The sequence below is a fragment of the Oncorhynchus tshawytscha genome, linkage group LG01 (genome assembly GCF_018296145.1).
Source record: "Oncorhynchus tshawytscha isolate Ot180627B linkage group LG01, Otsh_v2.0, whole genome shotgun sequence".
NCBI classification, from domain to species: Eukaryota; Metazoa; Chordata; class Actinopteri; order Salmoniformes; family Salmonidae; genus Oncorhynchus; species Oncorhynchus tshawytscha.
The window spans coordinates 42,769,240-42,790,887 of NC_056429.1; the positions used below are offsets into that span (position 1 = coordinate 42,769,240).

Genomic DNA, 21,648 nt, shown 5'->3' on the forward strand with positions numbered 1-21,648 from the left:
CGATAAAACGCAGCGTTTCCATTGGAAATGAATGTACTTCTGGTGTACCAAAACGCAATGACACAGTCGGTGTGTTCGAAGCAGAGGCGGACCCTCTGATGCTCTCCCTCCGCGGAGACTGACCATCAGATGCAGGCACCGTCACTCCAGTAAAATAATGAAAGCAAATGATATACTTCAATTTATGATCACTCAACTGTGTCTCACAACTAATACAACAAAATAGGATCTATTACCAGTGTGATCATATACCTGAAGTTTTTTATTATATTTATTGAAATGGTCTGAGAAGAACAACATTGCCAGGGCAATTCAAGCTTAGCCAATATCCATTCATATTGTATTGGGACTATAGCCTACTGCACAAACCTCATTGCTACAGAACTGTTTTTAATAGTTTTTAACCAATTCTGAGCGGTAGATCCCGGCCTGAGTGATCTTGGCTCAGAAAGGTTTGGTGACCACTGCCTTAAGGGGGTTGACGTGAGTTATTACACTATTGATCACCTTTTTTTAACCAGTTTATAATCAACGCAGAATGTAATAATAATAATTTAATTATTACATTATGTGAAAAACTATTGTTACACATTGAGCATATTTATTACATTATTGGCAATCTATTACATTATCAACATTTATAACATTATAAATGCAACATTTACTACATTATTAACTGTTATTACATAATTGGCAGTTTTTATATTGTAAGTTGCTACAAGGTGGGGGCCAGGTTATGTGTATTTGTTCTAGTGTTCGGTTAAAGGGTAAAGTGTGTGTGTATTGACTCACTGTTTTGTAAGTGGGGGCCAGGGTCTTCTTGATGTGAGGGAGAGTGATCCCCACCAAGGCCTCACGAAAGATCCTTTTCCTCACCGTACTGCTGTCATAGTCATATTGCTGCAACACATAGAGTTTAATCAGCATATAAACATTCATTTTGATCAGTGCTTGTCTCAGTGAGTTCCTCTGTATGCCTGTGAAGTAACTGTACTTTATACACAGATGTGTAAAAATGAATAAGCAGCGTACCTTGAGCACCCTGTGCCTGGACTTCTCCATGGCAGAGCACGCGTTGCCTGGGTTGTCCTCTATGTCCTTGTAGAGCAGCAGATGAAATGTGTGCGCTGCATTCTCCACCAGCTGAACACAGGACGTGGAGGAATTAACTGGGAGCTCGTCAATCAATGACACACTGTGCATACAGTACTAGTCAAAAGTTTGGACCCATCTACTCCGTTTTTCTTTATTTTTACATTGTAGAATGTAGTGAAAACATCAAAACTATGAAATTATCCAATTTTATTCATCACATTAAAAAATATAAATGCTTACTTACGAGCCCCTAACCAACAATGCAGTTTAAAAAAATATGGATAAGAATAAGAAATAAAAGTAACAGGTCAATAAAGAGCAGCAGTAAAATAACAATAGTGATACTATATACAGGGGGGTACCGGTACAGAGTCAATGTGCGAGGGCACCGGTTAGTTGAGGTAATATGTACGTACAGAACCTACACTGCCAATGCTTACATTGGAGGAACTCAATGCCTTCGATGAGAGACTTGGCCGGGACAGCCACTTAAAAAAAATGTTTACATACACTTAGGTTGGAGTCATTAAAACTTGTTTTTCAACATCTCCAAAAATGTCTTGTTATCTTCTTCCTGGTTCGGTGTCGCTTCCACGGGACGGTTGAGCTAACGTAGGCTAATGCGATTAGCATGAGGTTGTAAGAAACAAGAACATTTCCCAGGACATAGACATAACTGATATTGGCAGAAAGCTTACATTCGTGTTAATCCAACTACACTATCCAATTTACAGTAGCTATTACAGTGAAATAATACCATGCTATTGTTTGAGGAGAGTGCATAATTCTGAACATGAAAAGTTATTAATAAACATATTAGGCACATTTGAAAAGTCTTGATAAAGCATTTTTAACAGAAATGCAATGGTTCATTGGATCAGTCTAAAACGTTGCACATATACTGCTGCCATCTAGTGGACAAATCTAAATTGCACCTGGGCTGGAATAATACATTATGGCCTTTCCCTTGCATTTCAAACATGATACAACACTTTTTTTTTTTAAATAGTGGGTCTTTTCTTTGTATTATCTTTTACCAGATCTATTATTTTATATTCTCCTACATTCCTTTCACATTTCCACAAAGTTCAAAGTGTTTCCTTTCAAATGGTACCAGAAATGTGCATATCCTTGCTTCAGGCCCTGAGCTACAGGCAGTTTAAATTGTGTATGTCATTTTAGGCGAAAATTGAAAAAAAGGGCCGTATCCTTACCAAACTATAGTTTTGACAAGTTGCTTTGGACATCTACTTTGTGCATGACACAAATACTTTTTCCACCAATTGTTTACAGACAGATTATTTCACTTATTATTCAATGTATCTCAATTCCAGTGGGTCAAAATTTCACATACACTAAGTTGGCTGTGCCTTTAAACAGCTTGGAAAATTCCCAAAAATGATGTCATGGCTTTAGAAGCTTCTGATTGGCTAAATTATATAATGTGAGTCAATTGGAGGTGTACCTGTGGATGTATTTCAAGGCCTACCTTCAAATTCAGTGCCTCTTTGCTTGACATCATGCGAAAATCAAAAGAAATCAGCCAAGACCTCCACAACCTTTTGAGCAATTTCCAAACACCTGAAGGTACCACGTTCATCTGTACAAACAATAGTACGCAAGTATAAGCAGCTTGGGACCACGCAGCCGTCATACCGCTCAGGAAGGAGATGCATTCTGTCTCCTAGAGATGAACGTACTTTGGTGAGAAAAGTGCAAATCAATCCCAGAACAACAGCAAGGGACCTTGTGAAGATGCTGGAGGAAACAGGTACAAAAGTATCTATATCCACAGTAAAACGAGTCCTATATCGACATAACCTGAAAGGCTGCTCAGCAAGGAAGAAGCCACTGCTCCAAAACCGCCATATAAAAGCCAGACTACAGTTTGCAACTGCACATGGGGACAAAGATCGTACTTTTTGGAGAAATGTCCTCTGGTCTGATGAAACAAAAATAGAACTGTTTGGCCATAATGACCATCGTTGTGTTTGGAAGAAAAAGGGGGAGACTTGCAAGCCGAAGAACACCGTCCCAACCGTGAAGCACGGGGGTGGCAGCAGCATCATGTTGTGGGGTGCTTTGCTGCAGGAGGGACTGGTGCACTTCACAAAATAGATGGCTTCATGACGAAGGAAAATTATGTAGATATATTGAAGCACTATCAGTCAGGAAATTAAAGCTTGGTCACAAATGAGTCTTCCAAATGGACAATGACCCCAAGCATACTTCCAAAGTTGTGGCAAGATGGCTTAAGGACAACAAAGTCAAGGTATTGGAGTGGCCATCACAAAGCCCTGACCTCAATTCTATAGAAAATTTGTGGGCAGAACTGAAAAAGTGTGTGTGAGCAAGGAGGCCTACAAACCTGACTCGGTTACACCAGCTCTGTCAGGAAGAATGGGCCAAAATTCATCCATCTTATTGTGGGAAGCTTATGGAAGGCAACCCGAAACGTTCCACTGGGAATGTGATGAAAGAAAGAAATGCTGAAATAAATCATTCTCTCTACTATTACTCTGACATTTCACATTCTTAAAATAAAGTGGTGATCCTAACTGACCTAACACAGTAGATTTTTACTGGGATTAAATGTCAGGAATTGTGAAAAACTGAGTTAGGTAGAATTATTAAAGTGAATATGCAGAGATGATAACAACAGAGAGTAGCAGTGGTGTAAAAATGGGTGGGGCAATGCAAATAGACTGGGTAGCCATTTGATGAGATGTTCAGGAGTCTTATGGCTTGGGGCTAGAAGCTGTTTAGTAGCCTCTTGGACCTCGACCGGTACCGCTTGCCATTGGGTAGCAGAGGGAACAGTCTATGACTATGGTGGCTGGAGTCTTTGCCAATTTTTAGGGCCTTCCTCTGACACCACCTGGTATAGAGGTCCTGGATGGCAGGAAGCTTAGCCCCAGTGATGTACTGGGCCGTTCGCACTACCCTCTGTAGTGCCTTGCGGTCGGAGGCAGAGCAGTTGCCATACCAGGCAGTGATGCAACCAGTCAGCATGCTCTCGATGGTGCAGCTGTAGAACCTTTTGAGGATCTGAGGACCCATGCCAAATCTTTTCAGTCTCCTTGGGGGAATATGTTTTGTCGTGCCCTCTTCACGACTGTCTTGGTGTGCTTGGACCATGTTAGTTTGTTGGTGATGTGGACACCAAGGAACTTGTAGCTCTCAACATGCTCCACTGCAGCCGTGTCGATGAGAATGGGGGCACATTCTGGGGATGGGGGCACAGGTTACCTTAGTGTTCTTGGGCACAGCGCATGCTCGCAGTTGGTCAGTGCATGCTCGCAGTACACATCCTGGTAATTCGCCTGGTCCTGCGGCCTTGTGAATGTTGATCTGTTTAAAGGTCTTACTCACATCGGCTGCGGAGAGCGTGATCGCACAGTCTTCCGGGAACAGCTGGTGCTCTCATGCATGTTTCAGTGTTATTTGCCTTGAAGTGAACATAGAATCAGTTTAGCTCGTCTGGTAGACTCATGTCACTGGGCAGCTCCCGGCTGTGCTTCCATTTGTAGTCTGTAATGGTTCGCAAACCCTGCCACATCTGATGAGCGTCAGAGACGGTGCAGTACCATTCGATCTTAGTCCTATATTGACGTATTGCCTGCTTGATGGTTCGTCGGAGGGCATAGCGGGATTTCTTATAAGCTTCCGGGTTAGAGTCCTGCTCCTTGAAAGTGGCAGCTCTAGCCTTTAGCTCAGTGCGGATGTTGCCTGTAATCCATGGCTTCTGGTTGGGGTATGTACGTACCTCATGAAGCTGATTGAGAGAATGTTAAGAGTGTGCAAATCTGTCATCAAGGCAAAGGGTGGCTACTTTGAAGAATCTCAAAAATAAAATATAGTTTGATTTGTTTAACACTTTTTTTGGTCACTACATGATTCCATATGTGTTTATTTCATATTTCACAGTTTTGATGTCTTCACTATTATTCTACAATGCAGAAATAGTAAAAATAGTAAAAATATATAACAACCCTTGAATGAGTTGGTGTGTCCAAACTTTTGACTGGTTCTGTTATTTTTCTATTATTTTTCATCACCACCAACAGGTCAACACTGTCTGTTGGATTCACAACAACTGAGACTGTCTGATGAGTATTAAAGTGTGGAAAATCTTAGTTAGTCACTTAGTGTGTGTGTAATGTTTACCTGCTGTAGGTCTATCTGGGTGCTGTGGACCAGGCTGCTGATGTTGGAGAAGCCAAAGCGTTCCTGCAGGTCGTGCAGCTGGTCGTGGAGAGAGTTGATCCTCTGGTAACAACTCAACAGATTGGGCCTACTCAGTTTAGCTAGGGCCTGGAGAGAGGCAGAGAGGAAGAGGGGGGGATGAGAGGAAGGAGGGAGAGGGTGAAGAAAAAGGAAGCAACAGAAAGGGAGGACGGGTGATGGAGTTTGATAAAAAAGGGAATAGATGAGAAAGAGGGAAAAGGGGTGAGGGAGAGAGGGAAAAGGTGAGAAGAAAGACCAAGCGGGATCAGCAAAGTGGGGGTCAATAGTTTGAGTAAATGATAGCTCAGACAGGACTGTTTATGAGAAGACGAGGAGAGGAAGCTTGCACCTGCTTGAGTTCATTGGTAACCCCGCCCTCCTGGAAGTCCTGACACAGTTGGTCCATCTGGCTGTCACTCAGGAGCCGTGCTTCCTGGAACCCTGAGCTGATTGGTCCCATCAGATCCTCCAGTACGGAGGCCAGGTAGGGCTGCACGCTCTCCGAACAGAACTTCTCTGCTGACTCCAATACACTAGCTACAGTAGGACAAATACATTCATTAGCTGCTCTGATAAACTGGCTACAGGAGGACAGATACATTCATTAGCTGCTCTGATAAACCTGCTACAGGAGGACAGATACATTTGTAGATTCATGCATCAGACCACAAGCTAGGGCTTGGTCAATATAACAAGATACAGTACTGTACATTGAATCATAGTTTAAGCTCTGTCTTGATTTAATCTATAGTGCTCCTGTTCCATTAATGCAATAAAAACAGTGTTTAATGAATATAAAACAAGTTATTTATCTTAAGTGCTGCTGACTAAAATGGATAATTGTAACTTGTTGAACGGAGGGTATTGGGCTTGTGTGTAAACTGCCTGGGCACGAATATTGTATAAAGTCTAGTGTACAGTCATCAAATCTGCTGGGTGGCATTTACTGTCCCCCACAGAGACATTCACTCTCCCAGGGAGTTAGCTAGCTATCAGTGTCAACAACACTGAACAGAACAAAAGAATAATGTACACCAACGCCCCAATACCACACCCTGACCTAAGCCCTGCTGGATCTCCAACAGGTCTACCCAGCCCCCTAAAATCAGACACACACAATCTCACACGTACGCAAACGCAAGCACACATGCACGAACATGTGCGCACACAGTCTTGTATAACTAACCTTTGCGGGGACACACAATTCAGTCCCATTCAAAATCCTATTTTCCCTAACCCCTAACCTTAATCCGAAAACCTAACGTTAACCCTAAACCTAACCCTAGCTCCTAATCCTAAAACTAACCCTAGCTCCTATCACTAACCCTAAACCTAATGCTAACCTTGACCTTATACCCTCTAGAAATAGCATTTGACCTTGTGGGGACTAACAAAATGTCCCCAGTTAGTCCAATTTTTTGTTTGTTCACTAGTCTTGTGGGGGCTTTTGGTCCCCACAAGTATAGTGTCATGACGTTGGCCTGGGGGGGTAGGTTTATGACAGTCATAAATACCTCTTTCCCCCTTTTTCCTCTCTCTACCCTACTGATGTTACATTTGCAAAACCATTGGTGAACATAGAGATTCTGGGAACATCAGAAGGTGGGGGGAAATGAACTATATTCTGGTAATCCGACCAATGGAACATATGCGATGGTACTTAATGAATATGATGTCAGTTCAGTTGTCATCTGAGACATTCTCATCAATGATAAGATGACATAAACTCTACAGTGGAAACTCTACTCAGAGTTATCGGATTCATATGGAATTGTTGTTCAATTTAAATGTTTGAATATGAAATTATTTGTGATGGATGAAATGTGATTTTAGCTTCTAAAATGTGAGATTTGGGTTTTCATAAGATAGAGCTCTGCTCAATCAGTGGCCCGCCCCTGTGAAGGGACATGGGCTATAAAACTTTTCAAACACGCCCTCCTCTCCCTTCCTATATAAGCCCTTGACGACAATATAACCTCCTGTTCCGAGGACGTGAGGACGACGGTCCTATGTCAGAATGGTTCAGATAATAACTACAGAACGAAGCCAAAATCAGCATGAGCTTTGGTTGCGAATGGTATGAACTTTGAACTCTTATTCACTACAGAAGTGATACCTCCTAGCCGTTGAGTTAGCACCAGCAGATGCAAATGAGGGTTAGGAAGGAACAGCCAGAGTATCCCGTCTATCACCCAATGACGTTACTACAACGTATCCAATTGACAACCCGAGACATTCTTCAAAGGACTCGGTTGGGCAACACGGCCTTCCATCTACCACTAACCTACCGAAGTGCAGCTCAGAATAAATATTTATTGCATTTTCCTTTTCTAAATGGCCGGTCATTTAGAATACATAAGATACTGTATTTACGATAGCACAGCTTCTTTCCTTTGTTCCTCAGTCTTCCCGCTCTTTCACTCAAACTCAGCCCCTTTTCTTTTGTGTAACAAGCTGACATATCTGTTCCACCCGCTAGGGACATTTTCCTTTATGACGTAATTTGTAATCAAGGTATGATGTCATTATGTGTAATTCTGTGTGATTAGTTAGGTATTTAGTAAATACATAATTAAACCCAATTTTGTATTGCTGATTCAACTTGTGAGCCAGGGTTTGTGCAGATAACCAAGAATGTACAACTTTCAGATGAGACTGAATTAAGATGACGATTAATATTGACTGCTATTGAGGTAAAATATTACTAGGTCTGTAAGAGTTTATTCAGAAGATAACAGCTCTATAAATATTATTTTGTGGTGCCCGACTCTCTAGTTAATTACATTTACATGATTAGCTCAATCAGGTAATATTAACTAAGGAGAAATTATTTTATAGAATAGCATGTCATATCACTTAATCCGGCATAGCCAAACACGACAATAGTTATATACACACACACACACACACACAAGTACACACAAATACATGCAGTTAACCTGCCATGTTCACACTCATATGGATCTATTCATGTAAAACAGTATCATGTGACAAATTACAATAACAGATTGCATTTGTACAGCCTGTTTGTCTTGTAGTGACTGAGAGCTGCATAGCCCTAACTCTCTTGCTGATTTCTAAATTTAACCCCTAACCGTATACAAGTATAGTATGAGGGCAGATTTTGGATTGATTCTCTCTCCAGGGTTAGTCGGTACCTCGTAGTTTTCCCTCCAGGTAGGTTCTGGAGTTGAGGATCTGGTCCATATCAGAGCGTATCAGCACCTCCTGCTGGTGTGCTGCCTTCCTACACTCCTCCTTCAGAGCAGACATACCCTCAAATAGACACTCCTGCACCAGGATATAGGCCGCTTCTACGGTCTGTGGTGCAGAATAGAGAGGGGTTAGGGTTTAAGGAAACAAACACACGCATCATTATCATCATACTTTAGTATTGGTAGCGTGACTCACAGCGAACCACACTCTCTTCCTCTCTGTCTTCCTGGCTTTTAGATGAGGCAGCATGTCCTTCTCCAAAGAGGGCAACAGCTCCTCCATAACCAGGTTGGCCAGTACCTGTACACACACAAACACAAACATACAATGTATTTGTACAAATCTTACGAACCATGCATATCAAACATCCAAATCATATGACAACGTGCAGATTGATTTACCCCTGAAAAACATGCAGGTGAGTAATACTGCAAACACATGGTGAAACTACAGAGCAAAACTCTCTGGGAGCAACATCTCTACACTTGGCGTTGAAAACATTGATGAGATAGGTGTGAGAACAGACACACACACACAAATAAGTGAATGCGGAGGTGTGCGAGTGCAGTAGGACAGTGGCGGCCTCCTTGCAGTAATAGGGGTTGTTTCCTGCACCTCTAACTTAACTTCCTGGTATCACAAATGTTCCGTGACCACACAATTGCCCAATTATACTGCCATCAACTAACAGGGGATGGGGGGGTAGAGAGAGAAAGAGTGTCAAGGGAATCAGTATCTGCTGATGTGAGTGTTTTAAGCATAGAAGCAGAACCAGTAACCTACCCTGACATCACTGCCAATCAGCATTTTCCAGGAGTCATAGCTGCCCTTCTCCTGTCTGTAGAGGTGGACTGCTTTGAGGAAGGCCTGCACCTCAACTGTCTTCTTCTTTAGGAAGTCTGAGAGAAGGAGAGAGAAAGTGGAAAGATAAAGAGAGAGAGAGAGAAAGGTAGAGAGAGAAAGAAAGGTAGAGAGAGAGAGAGAGAAAGGTAGAGAGAGAGAGAAAGGTAGAGAGAGAGAGAAAGAGAGAGAGAAAGAAAGGTAGAGAGAGAGAGAGAGAGAAAGAAAGAGAGAGAAAAGGTAGAGAGAAGACAGGAGTGGGAAGAAATGTGTGATGCTTCTCTGTCTTAACAAGGAAGTCAGAACTGGGCTGTGTTCCAATTGCCTACTTGTCTCCACAAAGTGTGCAATAACAAAACATGTTGAAAACATGGGCTAGAGGGAGTTTCCACTATGTCCCATACACACAAGAGAGGGGGGGGTAAGTGACTGCACACTTCAGAGTGAATGGTGGAGAATTGGAGCACAGCCCTGGCCTTAGTTCTGACTGGGCCTTGTGTTTGCTCTCCTCCCTCATGAGACCCTACATGAAAATGTTATTCAAAGTTATGCCTATGCATCTTTGCTTCAGTGCTGGTGTGGCGAACCTGCTACCATGGTAACCGTTCGTTCTGGCTGGTTAGTTACCTTGGTTCTGGTGGCGGATGCAGTCGGAGAGGATGGAGAGGAATTCAGCTTGGCGAGCATCCTGTCGGAAGCAGAAGTAGTAATCCCTACGGTACGGAAGCCTGAGGTACACAGGGAACTGTCCAGGCATGCCGATTATAGGAGGGGCAAACTTTTCATTCTCATCTGCAATGGAAACACACACACATCATCATGTTTGTCATACCACATTGGCTATTACTATTACACACATCATGCTGGGCCACACATACACCCACCCACCCAGACACACGCACCCACACACACACGCACACCAGCCTGCCTGGTTTTTCTAGAGGAGCACACTGGCTATTGCAAAGGACGAAACATTTGATGATCAAGTATCTATTTGAAGGTAGTATTCATCTCTCATGAGAAAACATATGATCAAGTGTGATAAAAACAACAGCAATGATCTGCATTTATGACCGTCTGTAATAGGAAAGGTAATGCTGCTTCTCCCAGAGTAGCAAGGACTAAAAAAAAACGAACACCCACTCACTGTGCTCTCTACACATCTAAAAGCAGTTGAGGTGAGAGTTGGGAACAACAAAGTATTCGACTGAAATTTGGCAACTTTCAAAATAAGTGTTCGGAATGGCAACAGAAACTAAATGAAAGAATCTGCCAACACAGAGAGACAGCATGTATCAGTGCTCAGTGGATGGAATGGTATTATCAGTCCGGATATAAAGACTGGTTTCCCTACGCTTCTGTGTCCCTGTAGGCAGGATTGAACAGGTTTTAGGCCAGAATGTTTGTTTCCAGGGTATTTGCATTGACATTTCACTAGACAAGTAGGAAACCAAGCAAACCCTACATAGAGACTGTCTGCGAGAAGGGATTATCATTGTGAGTGCGCAATGTTGTGTAGCAACAGATATGGCTTAAGTTACACACCCTACACATTCATACTCACACACACACCCACCTACTCATTCAAGGGTTTTTCTTTATTTTGACTATTTTCTACATTGTAGAATAATAGTGAAGACATCAAAACTATGAAATAACACATATGGAATGTTGTAACCAAAAAAGTGTTAAACAAATCCAAATATATTTTACATTTGAGATTCTTCAAAGTAGCCACCCTTTGCCTTGATGACAGCTTTGCACACTCTTGGCATTCTCTCAACCAACTTCATGAGGTAGTCACCTGGAATGCATTTCAATTAACAGGTGTGCCTTGTTAATAGTTAATTTGTGGAATTTCTTTCCTTCTTAATGCGTTTGAGCCAATCAGTTGTGTGGTGACAAGGTAGGGTTGGTATACGGAAAATGTCCCTATTTGGTAAGATACCAAGTCCATATTATGGCAAGAGCAGCTCAAATAAGCAAAGAGAAATGACAGTCCATCATTACATTATGACATGATGGTCAGTCAATACGGAAAATGTCAAGAACTTTGAAAGTTTCTTCAAGTGAAGTCGCAAAAACCATCAAGCACTATGATGAAACTGGCTCTCATGAGGACCGCCACAGGAAAGGAAGAACCAGAGTTACTTCTGCTGCAGAGGATAAGTTCATTAGAGTTACCAGCCTCAGAAATCGTCAATAAACTGCACCCCAGATTGCAGCCCAAATAAATGCTGCACAGAGTTCAAGTAACAGACACATCTCAACATCAACTGTTCAGAGGAGACTGTATGAACCAGGCCTTCATTGTTGAAATTGATGCAAAGAAACCACTACTAAAGGACACCAATAATAAGAAGAGACTTGCTTGGGCCAAGAAACAAGAGCAATGGACATTTGACAGGTGGAAAGCGGTCTTTGGTCTGATGAGTACAAATTTGAGATTTTTGGTTCCAACCGCTGTGTCTTTGTGAGACACAGAGAAGGTGAACGGATGATCTCCGCATGTGTGGTTCCCACCGTGAAGCATGGAGGAGTAGGTGTTATGGTGTTGGGGTGCTTTGCTGCTGACACTGTAGGTGATTTATGTGGAATTCAAGGCACACTTGACGAGCATGGCTACAACAGCATTCTGCAGTGATACGCCATCCCATCTAGTTTGTGCTTATTGGGACTATCATTTGTTTTTCAACAGGACAATAACTCAAAACACACATCCAGGCTGTGTAAGGGCTATTTGACAAAGAAGGAGAGTGATGGAGTGCTGCATCAGATGACCTGCATCGGAGGATGGTGCAGACGGAGATGGCAGCATCGCGACTAGCTGGTCTGACTTAGGAATCGTGCACACCACGCACCACTCCCGAGTATTTTACTCGTCCTTACTAGGACATTACTAAGTGATCCAAAGCTTTGAAAAGTAATGTATGTCAGAGCATCATTGGACTAAGATACAGTGGCATAGTATAGAGTACAGTAAAGTGGCCAGTGATTCCTAATGTATGTCTTTAGGCAGTAACCTCTGATGTGCTGGAGATGGCTGTTTAACAGTCAGTGGTGTAGTATAGAATACAGTACAGTATATACAGTTGAATTCGGAAGTTTACATACACTTAGGTTGCAGTCATTAAAACTCGTTTTTCAACCACTCCACAAATGTCTTGAATTGAAGTGGTCATCCCACAGTCATTGATAGCGGGCTCTGTCGGTGGCACTGTATTATCCTCAAAGCGAGCGATGAAGGTGTTCACTGAGACTCAACTTTGTCCTTATACCGACGTTTAGCCTGCTTGATTGCTTTGCGGAGGGAATAACTACACTGTTTGTATTCTTCCATATTCCTAGTCTTCTTGCCCTGGTTAAATGCGGTGGTTCACACATTCAGTTTTGGGTAGGTTTGAATTGTCACAGTGGATACAACATGTCCTATGCACTTCGTGATATACCGATATGATGAATGAGTTTATGTGTCAATATTCTTTTCTGAAGCTACTCTGAACATATCCCAGTCCATGTGAACAAAACAATCTTGAAGCTCGGATTCCGATTGGTCAGACCAGGGTTGAATAGTCCATACCACGGGTGTTTCTGCCTATAAGCGGGGGAGAAGCAAGATTGAATCGTGGTCCGATTTGCCGAATGTTGGGCGGGCCTTACATGCATTCTGGAAGGTAGTATAGCAATGGTCGAGGGTTTTAGCAGCACGAGTACAACAATCAATATGTTGATAGAATTTAGGTAGCCTTGTTCTCAAATTTGCTTTGTTAAAATCCCCATGTACAATAAATGCAGCCTCAGGATATGTGGTTTCTAGTTTGCATAATGTCCAGGGAAGTTCGTTAAGGGCCGTCGGGGGATATAGACCGCTGTGGCTATTATTGACAAAAATTATCTTGTGAGATAGTAAGGTCGGCAGGTAGCCTAGTGGTTAGAGCATTGAACTAGTAACTGAAAGGTAAAAATCTGCTGTTCTGCCCCTGAACAAGGCATTTAACCTACTGTTCCTAGGCCGTCATTGAAAATAAGAATTTGTTCTTAACTTGCTTGTCTAGTTAAATAAAAGGTCAAATATATTTTTTAAATGATTGTGAGATATTCTAGGTCGGGTGAACAGAAGGACTTGAGTTCCTGTGTGTTATCACAGTTACACCATAAGTTATTAATCATAAAACATATACCTCCACCCTTCTGCTTCCCGGAGAGATGTTTGTTCCTGTCGGCGCGATGTACTGAGAATCCAACTGGGTTTACAGAGTAAGACAGTATATCTCTAGAGAGCCATGTTTCTGTGAAGCACAGTATGTTACAATCCCTGGTGTCTCTATGAAAAGCAACTCTCGCCTTGAGCTCATCAGTTTTATTATGCAGAGATTGGACATTAGCGAGTAAAATACTCGGGAGTGGTGGGTGGTGAGCATGCTTCCTAAGCCAGACCGGAAGACCGCCTCAAGTACCTTGTCTCCGCCGGTGTTGTTTTGGGTCAGCATCTGGAATAAGTTCAATTGCTCTGGGGAGAGCAAACAAAGGACATCCTATTACATGATATACTCACTGTTGGTTTCAGAAACAGGGAAGCATTTGTCCACCATGGCCATGTATTTCTCCTCTGTGGTGAGCACTGTGCCCCCTGTTGGCAGCAGCTTGTGGCGCGGGGGCACACCCTTCACAAAGGTCTGGAAGAAAGGAGTCACTGCACGAGGTCTATTTCCATTTGTCTGTTATTTATTTAGCTCAAATACTGTATACATTTTTCTTATGCTGCATATTCATTCACCTATTCAGACAAAATGTCTCCCCAATGACAATGTCCTCCTTATGGCTGTTAAAAAGAGTGTCATAAGAGTGTCCTGCTCACCTCAAAGCTGTTGTGGCACTCCAGACAGTAGTTGCCACGCACCACCACGTACCTCTCTTCCCACTTCCTGGTTGCTTCAAAATGAAGGACTTGTTCCTCATACAGCACCTCCCCCGCCTCCGGAGGACCCTGGATCAACACAGAGAGTATGTCATGATACCATGTCCTCAGCGGTAATCAATGGAGAGATCCATTGAACACATACACTCGCGCGCAAACACACACACAAACACACACACAAACACACACACCTTACCCTCTGTTTGAGGAGCTGTTTTATTTTCTCTTTTGGCTGCTCCAGCTCATCCTGGACTTGGGAGAAGAAGACCACAGAGTACTGTGTCCTGTAGTGGGGACCGAACTCTTTCAACTCTGCCTCTGCACAACCTACAAACAACATCACCCAAACATACAGTAAATAGCATTATACACTAAATATACAAAACATTAAGTACACCTGCTCTTTCTATGACATAGACTGACCAAGCGTATCCACGTGAAAGCTATGGTCCCTTATTGATGTCACTTCTTAAATACACTTCAATCAGTTTAGATGAAGGGGAGGAGACAGGTTAATAGAGGATTTTTAAGCCTTGAGAAAATTGAGACATGGATTGTGTATGTGAGCCATTCAGAGGGTATTTGGGGGGGGACAAATGTAAGAGCCTTTGAACAGGGTAAGGAAGTAGGTGCTAGGTGGACCGGTTTGTGTCAAGAACTGCAACGCTACCGGGGTTTTCATGCTCAACAGTTTCCCACGTGAATCAAGAATGGTCCACCACCCAAAGGACATCCAGCCAATTTGACACAATTGTGGGAAGCATTGGAGTCAACATGGGCCAGCATCCCTGTGGAACGCTTTCGACACCCTGTAGAGTCCATGCCCCAACGAATTGAGGCTGTTCTGAGGGCAAAAGGGGAGTGTAACTCAATATTAGGAAGGTGTTCCTAACGTCTTGTACACTCAGTGTACAGTGTGTAGTAGCAGATGTAATAGTAATACAATATAGTGACTAGTAGAAGAATTGGTAATGGCAATGATAATTCATAGTAACCGTGTTAAGAATAGCACTGTAATTGAGCGGAAAAAAGTTCTAAAGGGGCCGCTTCGTAAGGTTTACTTCAAATGAATCAATATATATATATATATATTTTTTTAAGTTGACATATTAGATTTTATTGTTTAAAAAACTTATGAAAGAAATTGGTGTTTTTTCACTATCTAATCATGACATGGGGTTATTCAATGACAGACACGTATTTGGTTCAAATCTATCACTTGATGGTTTCCTTTTAGAGAGACAAATAATCAAGTTTTTTTTTTGCACAAGGCTACAGTATATACCCGCCTCACTTTTACAGAAACAAGTAGTACTGCTAGGTTTATCAACATCAACGTTAGTGCATTCATCTTAAGATAGCTAGGTGAGACAACCACATATCAGTCAAATATACAGGATATGAACATTCCATTCCAGCTGAAAAAAAAAATGATATATAGCAATTAGCAAAGAAATCTCAAATCTATTAGTAAAACATCTGAGAACAGTAACATTTTACACACACATAAGTAAAATAAATCATTTCTGGTATACAAATTCCCCTACGGGAGTGGATATCCTACCCAACCTGTAATGCTATTGCTTCCATTTCATTCAAGATTCTTGTTTGTGTATGCGTGCGTGCGTGTATGCGTGCGTATGGAAGCATTAGTGTCTGAATGAAAGGATTGTTTGTATCAAACAAATGATAAGCTTACTACCTAGATTTGATAACCTTACAACCTGATATACTTGGATGTCCCGGACCTACCTCGAGCCAACCTGTTTGAGGTGTGCGAGGCTGTTTTCTCAGGTGTGTGTGTGTGTGGTGTGTCTCTCTACGTGTGTGTGAGGCACCCTTGTCCAGGTGTGTATAATGTTGGCGTTGGGGCAGCCTGCACTGTAAAAAAAAATGTAGTTGTTTCAACTAATTATTATTACTAAGTAACTGGTTTCACAGCCTTTTCTAGTTTACTCAACTTTTCAGAGGTTTTCCATTGCCTCACAAAGAAGTGCACCTATTGGCAGTGTCACGCCCTGACCTTAGAGTGCTGTTTTATTTCTCTATTTGGTTAGGTCAGGGTGTGATGTGGGGTGGGCATACTATGTTTTGTATTTCTGTGTGTTTGGCCGAGTGTGGAGGCAGCCGTCTATTGTTGTATCTGATTGGGAATCATACTTAGGCAGCCTGTTTTGCCTTAGTTGTGGGTAGTTGTCTTTGTTAGTGGCCTGTATAGCCCTAGTAAGCTTCACATTCATTTTTGTTGTTTGTTTTGTTGGCGACATTTATAATAAAGTAAAATGTACGCTCACCACGCTGCACCTTGGTCCGGTCATTTCCCTGACGAAGTTCATGACAGAACTACCCACCACAAATGGACCAAGCGGCGTGGCCAGGAGGAGCAGCTATATTCCAGCTCCAGCTACCTCAATTAGCCCAACTAACCGGTGCCCCCACACATTGACTCTGTACCGGTACCAACTATATATTGCCTCACTACTGTTATTTTCACTGTTTTCTTTTTCTTTTGTATTTCTTTACTTATCTATTGTTTACCTAATACCTATTTTTTACTTAAAATGTGCACTTGGTTAGGACTTGTAAGTAAGCATTTCACTGTAAGGTCTACACCTGTTGTATTCAGCACATGTGACAAATAAACTTTGATTTGACTTTGATTTGAAAATGCCACAGCACTATCTGATGTGTGGAGACATTTCACTGCAGTTAATGTGGAAGGAAAAGCTGTGTACATTTGCAAATACTGTGCCATATGCAGAATCATCTGGCCAAGTGCATAAAGTTTCCTCAGCACTCACAACAAGCAACCTCTGACAAAAGTCCCTCTACTTCTATGATGAATCACACACCTTATCAATAGCAACAGCTCATGGTACTCCTGGAATCAGAAGTTTTTTTGACTCAATGGAAAAACGTAGTCAGAGAATTGCTGATGAATGTCATACTCGAGCTGTGTATGCAACTGGTTCACCTCTGATGCTCACAGGCAATGTGTATTGGAAGAGATTTCTGAATGTACTTCACCCAGCATAGACCCTTCCAACCAGATATGCTTAATCGACTCATTTGTTGGATGCAGAGTTCAACAGAGTTCAAGTGAAGGTCAAGCAAATCATAGAGAAAGCAGACGGTATTGCAATCATCTCTGATGGGTGGTCGAATGTTCGTGGGCAAGGAATAATTAACTACATAATCTCCACCCCTCAACTAGTATTCTACAAGAGCACAGACACAAGGGACAACAGACACACCGGTCTCTACATTGCAGATGAGCTGAAGGCAGTCAATGACCTTGACCCACAGAAGGTATTTGCATTGGTGACAGACAATGCTGCGAACATGAAGGCTGCTTGGTCTAAAACGGAGGAGTCCTACCCTCACATCACACCCATTGGCTGTGCTGCTCATGCATTGAATCTGCTCCTCAAGGACATCATGGCACTGAAAACAATGGATACACTACAAGAGAACCAAGGAAATGGTTAGGTATGTGAAGGGTCATCAAGTTATAGCAGCAATCTACCTCACCGGGCAAAGTGAGAAGAATAAGAGCACCACAGTGAAGCTGCCCAGCAACACCCGTTGGGGTGGTGTTGTCATAATGTTTGACAGTCTCCTGGAGTGGAAGGAGTCTCCAAGAAATGGCCATATCACAGTCTGCTGATACAGACAGCCCCATCAAGAGGATCATCCTAGATTATGTATTTTGGGAGAGAGTGGTAAGCAGCCTGAAACTCCTGAAACCTATAGCAGTAACCATTGCACGGATTGAGGGAGACAATACTATCCTGTCTGATGTTCAGACTCTGCTTGCAGATGTAAGAGAAGAAATCTGTACTGCCCTGCCCACTTCACTGTTGCTCCAAGCAGAGGAAACTGCAGTTCTGAAATACATCAAAAAGCATATAGACTTCTGCCTGAAGCCCATAGACGCCGCAGTGTACTGTACATGTTGGATCCCAAGTATGCTGGAAAGAGCATCCTGTCTGGTGTAGAGATCAACAAGGCCTATTGTGTCATCACTACCATGTCTCTTCACCTCGACCTGGATGTGGGCAATGTTCTTGGCAGGATGGCGAAGTACACTTCCAAGCAAGGTGTTACGTTCCCCAGTTTCTGTGTTGTTGTGGGTTTGTATGTACTTATGTGTGTATTTCAGGAAATGGCTTCCTGAAGTCCTAAGCAGCTGATTGGTTGGCCCCATTGATGATTGGAGCTCTGACCCCACCCTCTCGTCAGGAGATACAGCTGTTTTCAATTACCGACTCCATCTGCAGCTTTAAAAGCCAGTGTTCATTTGTAAGGAAGAGAGAGCTTCTTGGTATGTCCTGTGTTTTGTTGTTGGTCTGTATGAATTTTTTGTAAAGTATGTTGTAGCTGGTCCTGCTGATGTTTGTGTATGCCATAGGACTGTGTTTTATGTTTGTATTATTCTGTTTCATTAGTTCCCAGGGGGGAAGGCACCTTGGGCGTGCTTAGGCGAGAGGCCTGCAGGCATAGATATACCTCTAGTATGTACTATGTCTATGCACACTAGGTAAGACCTGGGTGGCCCATCCCCTGTATTTTGGCTAGTGTGCCAGTTTGTGCTAGTTAGGTAGCCCCTATTCCCCCAAATTACTGTGTGAAGAAATAAATTCCCTGTTAACGGTAATATATTCTGCCTCTTATCTTTTCCTGCACCTACAGTCACATACCTCTTTCACTCCACGGGGAGGTGAGTGTAGCAGGATGTTGCATTCCCTCTCTAAGAGGCGTGCATAACAAGGGCTTTGGGATGGAGATGCAATATGGCAGTCGTGCCAATATATCTCATCAGCCACCTGGTGGAAGGGACATTGTGGATCTGAAGCTCTTTCCCCTGTTGCCTCCATCCTCCAAATCCCAACATCAGCCGCCTCAGAGCGCAACTGGTCCTTGTTTGGGAACACACACCAAAGCACGCAATAGGCTGACCAATACAAGGGTTTAAAAATTGGTGGCCATCTGGGAAAATTTGAGGCTTTGAGCCTGACAATCTATCCTCAACAAGGTTGGAAAGTGACAGTGAAGATGAGGCCCCAGTCTGATGTTCAAGAGGTGGACATTGAGGTCCAGGGAGAAGACATGGAAGCCTGAGAGGAAGACAACCAGAGCTTTAGTTTATAGACTATCATTTAACAGATGTATGCTGAAAATGTTTTTGGGAGATGCGATGGATCATTAGGGATCATTCAATCATCCCCTGTGATGATTGATTTCATTAAATGTTCATTAAAGTAAAATTCGTAACTACATTTATTTCTATTGGAAGGATTTAATCATTTGCAATTGTCTACTTAAGGTAGGTTTGTCTCCATTTGATATGGAAATATATCCAATGCAAAAATAATTTAAATGGTTCTAATTTGCATATTTCTGTTTATTCCCATGGAAAGTTTCCACCTGAATATTCCTCAATGTGCAACCCTACTAGTCACACACTCCCCCGCTGGCTGCCAGCCTGTCCCATAGCGTTTGCATATCTGCCGAGCTTTGAAAGGTAAAATAATGATAAACAGTTGTGGTTTTACATACTAAGTTTCCAGCGATCAGGCTGGCCAATCCAGAGCTGGCTCACAGGGGGGGAAGTTTACAATTGTGTGTAAATAGTGTTCTGTTGAAGGAGGGCAAGCTCAACCGGCTATACCATTACATCATCTGTCACGTAGAGTAGGCCAGATGGCTAAACTGGATAACCTAACCTCTATAAAAATAAAAAGATGGCGGAACCGCAAAAGTTCTTCTGTGCAAAGGTGTTTATTTACAAGTGATTCCGGAACAGAAAATAACAGTACTGCCATCAACGTCTACCTTATGGGACAGCTTAACAACAATGCTGCCCCATCCACAGCTCAATCCAAAAAATCCCCCTTAGAGACTGGAGAGAGGCTCCTTTTGTAGGGCTAGCCCCTCCCCTCAGAACAATTAACCCTAATTAATTAATCAATTAACAATACAAACCTACATTTTCCATGAACTAAACATACTAAAGGATATACATTGCAACACGGTTTTAAACAATATCACAACATAACATTTACAACATTACATCATTACTGACAATATCTTTCAATATGCCCATATGCATTAATGAGCCATTTGGGACAGGCACTATAAAGCCAACCCAATTCCCTTAGCTTGGGTCCTTTTCCAGCATACCCAGAAGCTACAGAGATGGAGAGAGAGGAACAGAACAAACAAACAATGCGCTCATCCACAACATTGATAAGTATAATAATTATTGTATCTCTCAAATATGAACATTGACAAGTGTGAAATGCATGCACCAAGACAGAAGTTAAATTGTGTGTCGACCCACATTGTTAACTTATGGTATAATGGCGCAGGGAGGAGTGATGAATATGTGTGTGCGTTAAAGAACCAAATGCTGCCCGCGGCCAGTGACGGACTTCTACGTCACATCATCCATCCGCAACCCCATTTATTGCATTATGGAAAGGAGGTTCTGCAGCCTAATTCTGTGGAGTAGGTGTTGTCACAGTAAAAAGGGTTCTGTGCTCAGATGAGGTGTGTTCTATTAATCGTCATGACCTGCTCAGTATCAGTCACCAATAGTGTTGCTGTACTGGCGACCTCAAGTGATGTATTGACTGTGACATGTTTTCACTGCAGGCTTCAGCAGTGGTAGATATGACATAGCAGGGTGCCATGGGATGCTGGGATTCATGTGTGTAATAAGAATGTAACAACATTGATATTGAATGACAGCCAGAAAGAAGCAAGTCTAATATTTCCCCAATGAAAAATATATCTCTGCACTGTATAATATAATAGGCATCTTTGTCCTCACAATGAGGAAAAGCCTGGGATGTTGAGTAAGAGGGCTTTTGTGGACATGAAGTGTCTTTTCTTTACAACTACTGTATGCAGCACAACTTTAGAATTACAACCTGCAAGACAATGTATAGTAGTTCAGGATAGTGGAGAACAAATAGGTTTAAAAAAACACCACCTGGTCCTAGCCACAGCCATACCTGAGCTGCTAAGCTCACATTTTTTGGGGGTGTGATACTGCTCCCGGTTTCACTGAGCTTTGGAAGCTTTACATTTTCTCTTTATTGAGCCCAAGGTCATCCAGTCTCTGTCTCTTTGGCTCTCGCTCTCTCTCACTCTGACTCTCACTCTCTCTCTTGCTCAAGGGGTCACAACCTACGGGGCACAAACTGGTTGAATCAGCATTGTTTCAATGTAATTTGTCAACGTATTGTGACATGGAATCTTGCTGGAAAACACATTGGATTTGAAAAAAAGTAATCACCTGTTTTGAGGGTGAAATTTCAAACACAGGACTATGTCATCAGGGTAAC

At 42.5% G+C, this 21,648-nt stretch overlaps 1 protein-coding gene across 2 annotated transcripts in view; it reads right to left on the reverse strand.

Annotated features, from left to right (window-relative positions):
- LOC112250921 (protein Niban 1) overlaps positions 1-21,648 on the reverse strand; it is a 78,541-nt gene that overhangs the window by 50,050 nt on the left and 6,843 nt on the right. For both annotated transcript variants that reach the window (XM_024421490.2, XM_024421479.1), the window contains exons 2-12: positions 14,493-14,623; positions 14,237-14,365; positions 13,934-14,054; positions 10,006-10,170; positions 9,322-9,437; positions 8,734-8,838; positions 8,481-8,643; positions 5,672-5,859; positions 5,263-5,409; positions 1,033-1,143; positions 793-900 (exon numbers count right to left, since the gene is read on the reverse strand). In XM_024421490.2, coding sequence (XP_024277258.1) covers positions 793-900; positions 1,033-1,143; positions 5,263-5,409; positions 5,672-5,859; positions 8,481-8,643; positions 8,734-8,838; positions 9,322-9,437; positions 10,006-10,170; positions 13,934-14,054; positions 14,237-14,365; positions 14,493-14,623 — 1,484 coding nt within the window. The remainder of the gene's footprint in view (positions 1-792; positions 901-1,032; positions 1,144-5,262; positions 5,410-5,671; positions 5,860-8,480; positions 8,644-8,733; positions 8,839-9,321; positions 9,438-10,005; positions 10,171-13,933; positions 14,055-14,236; positions 14,366-14,492; positions 14,624-21,648) is intronic.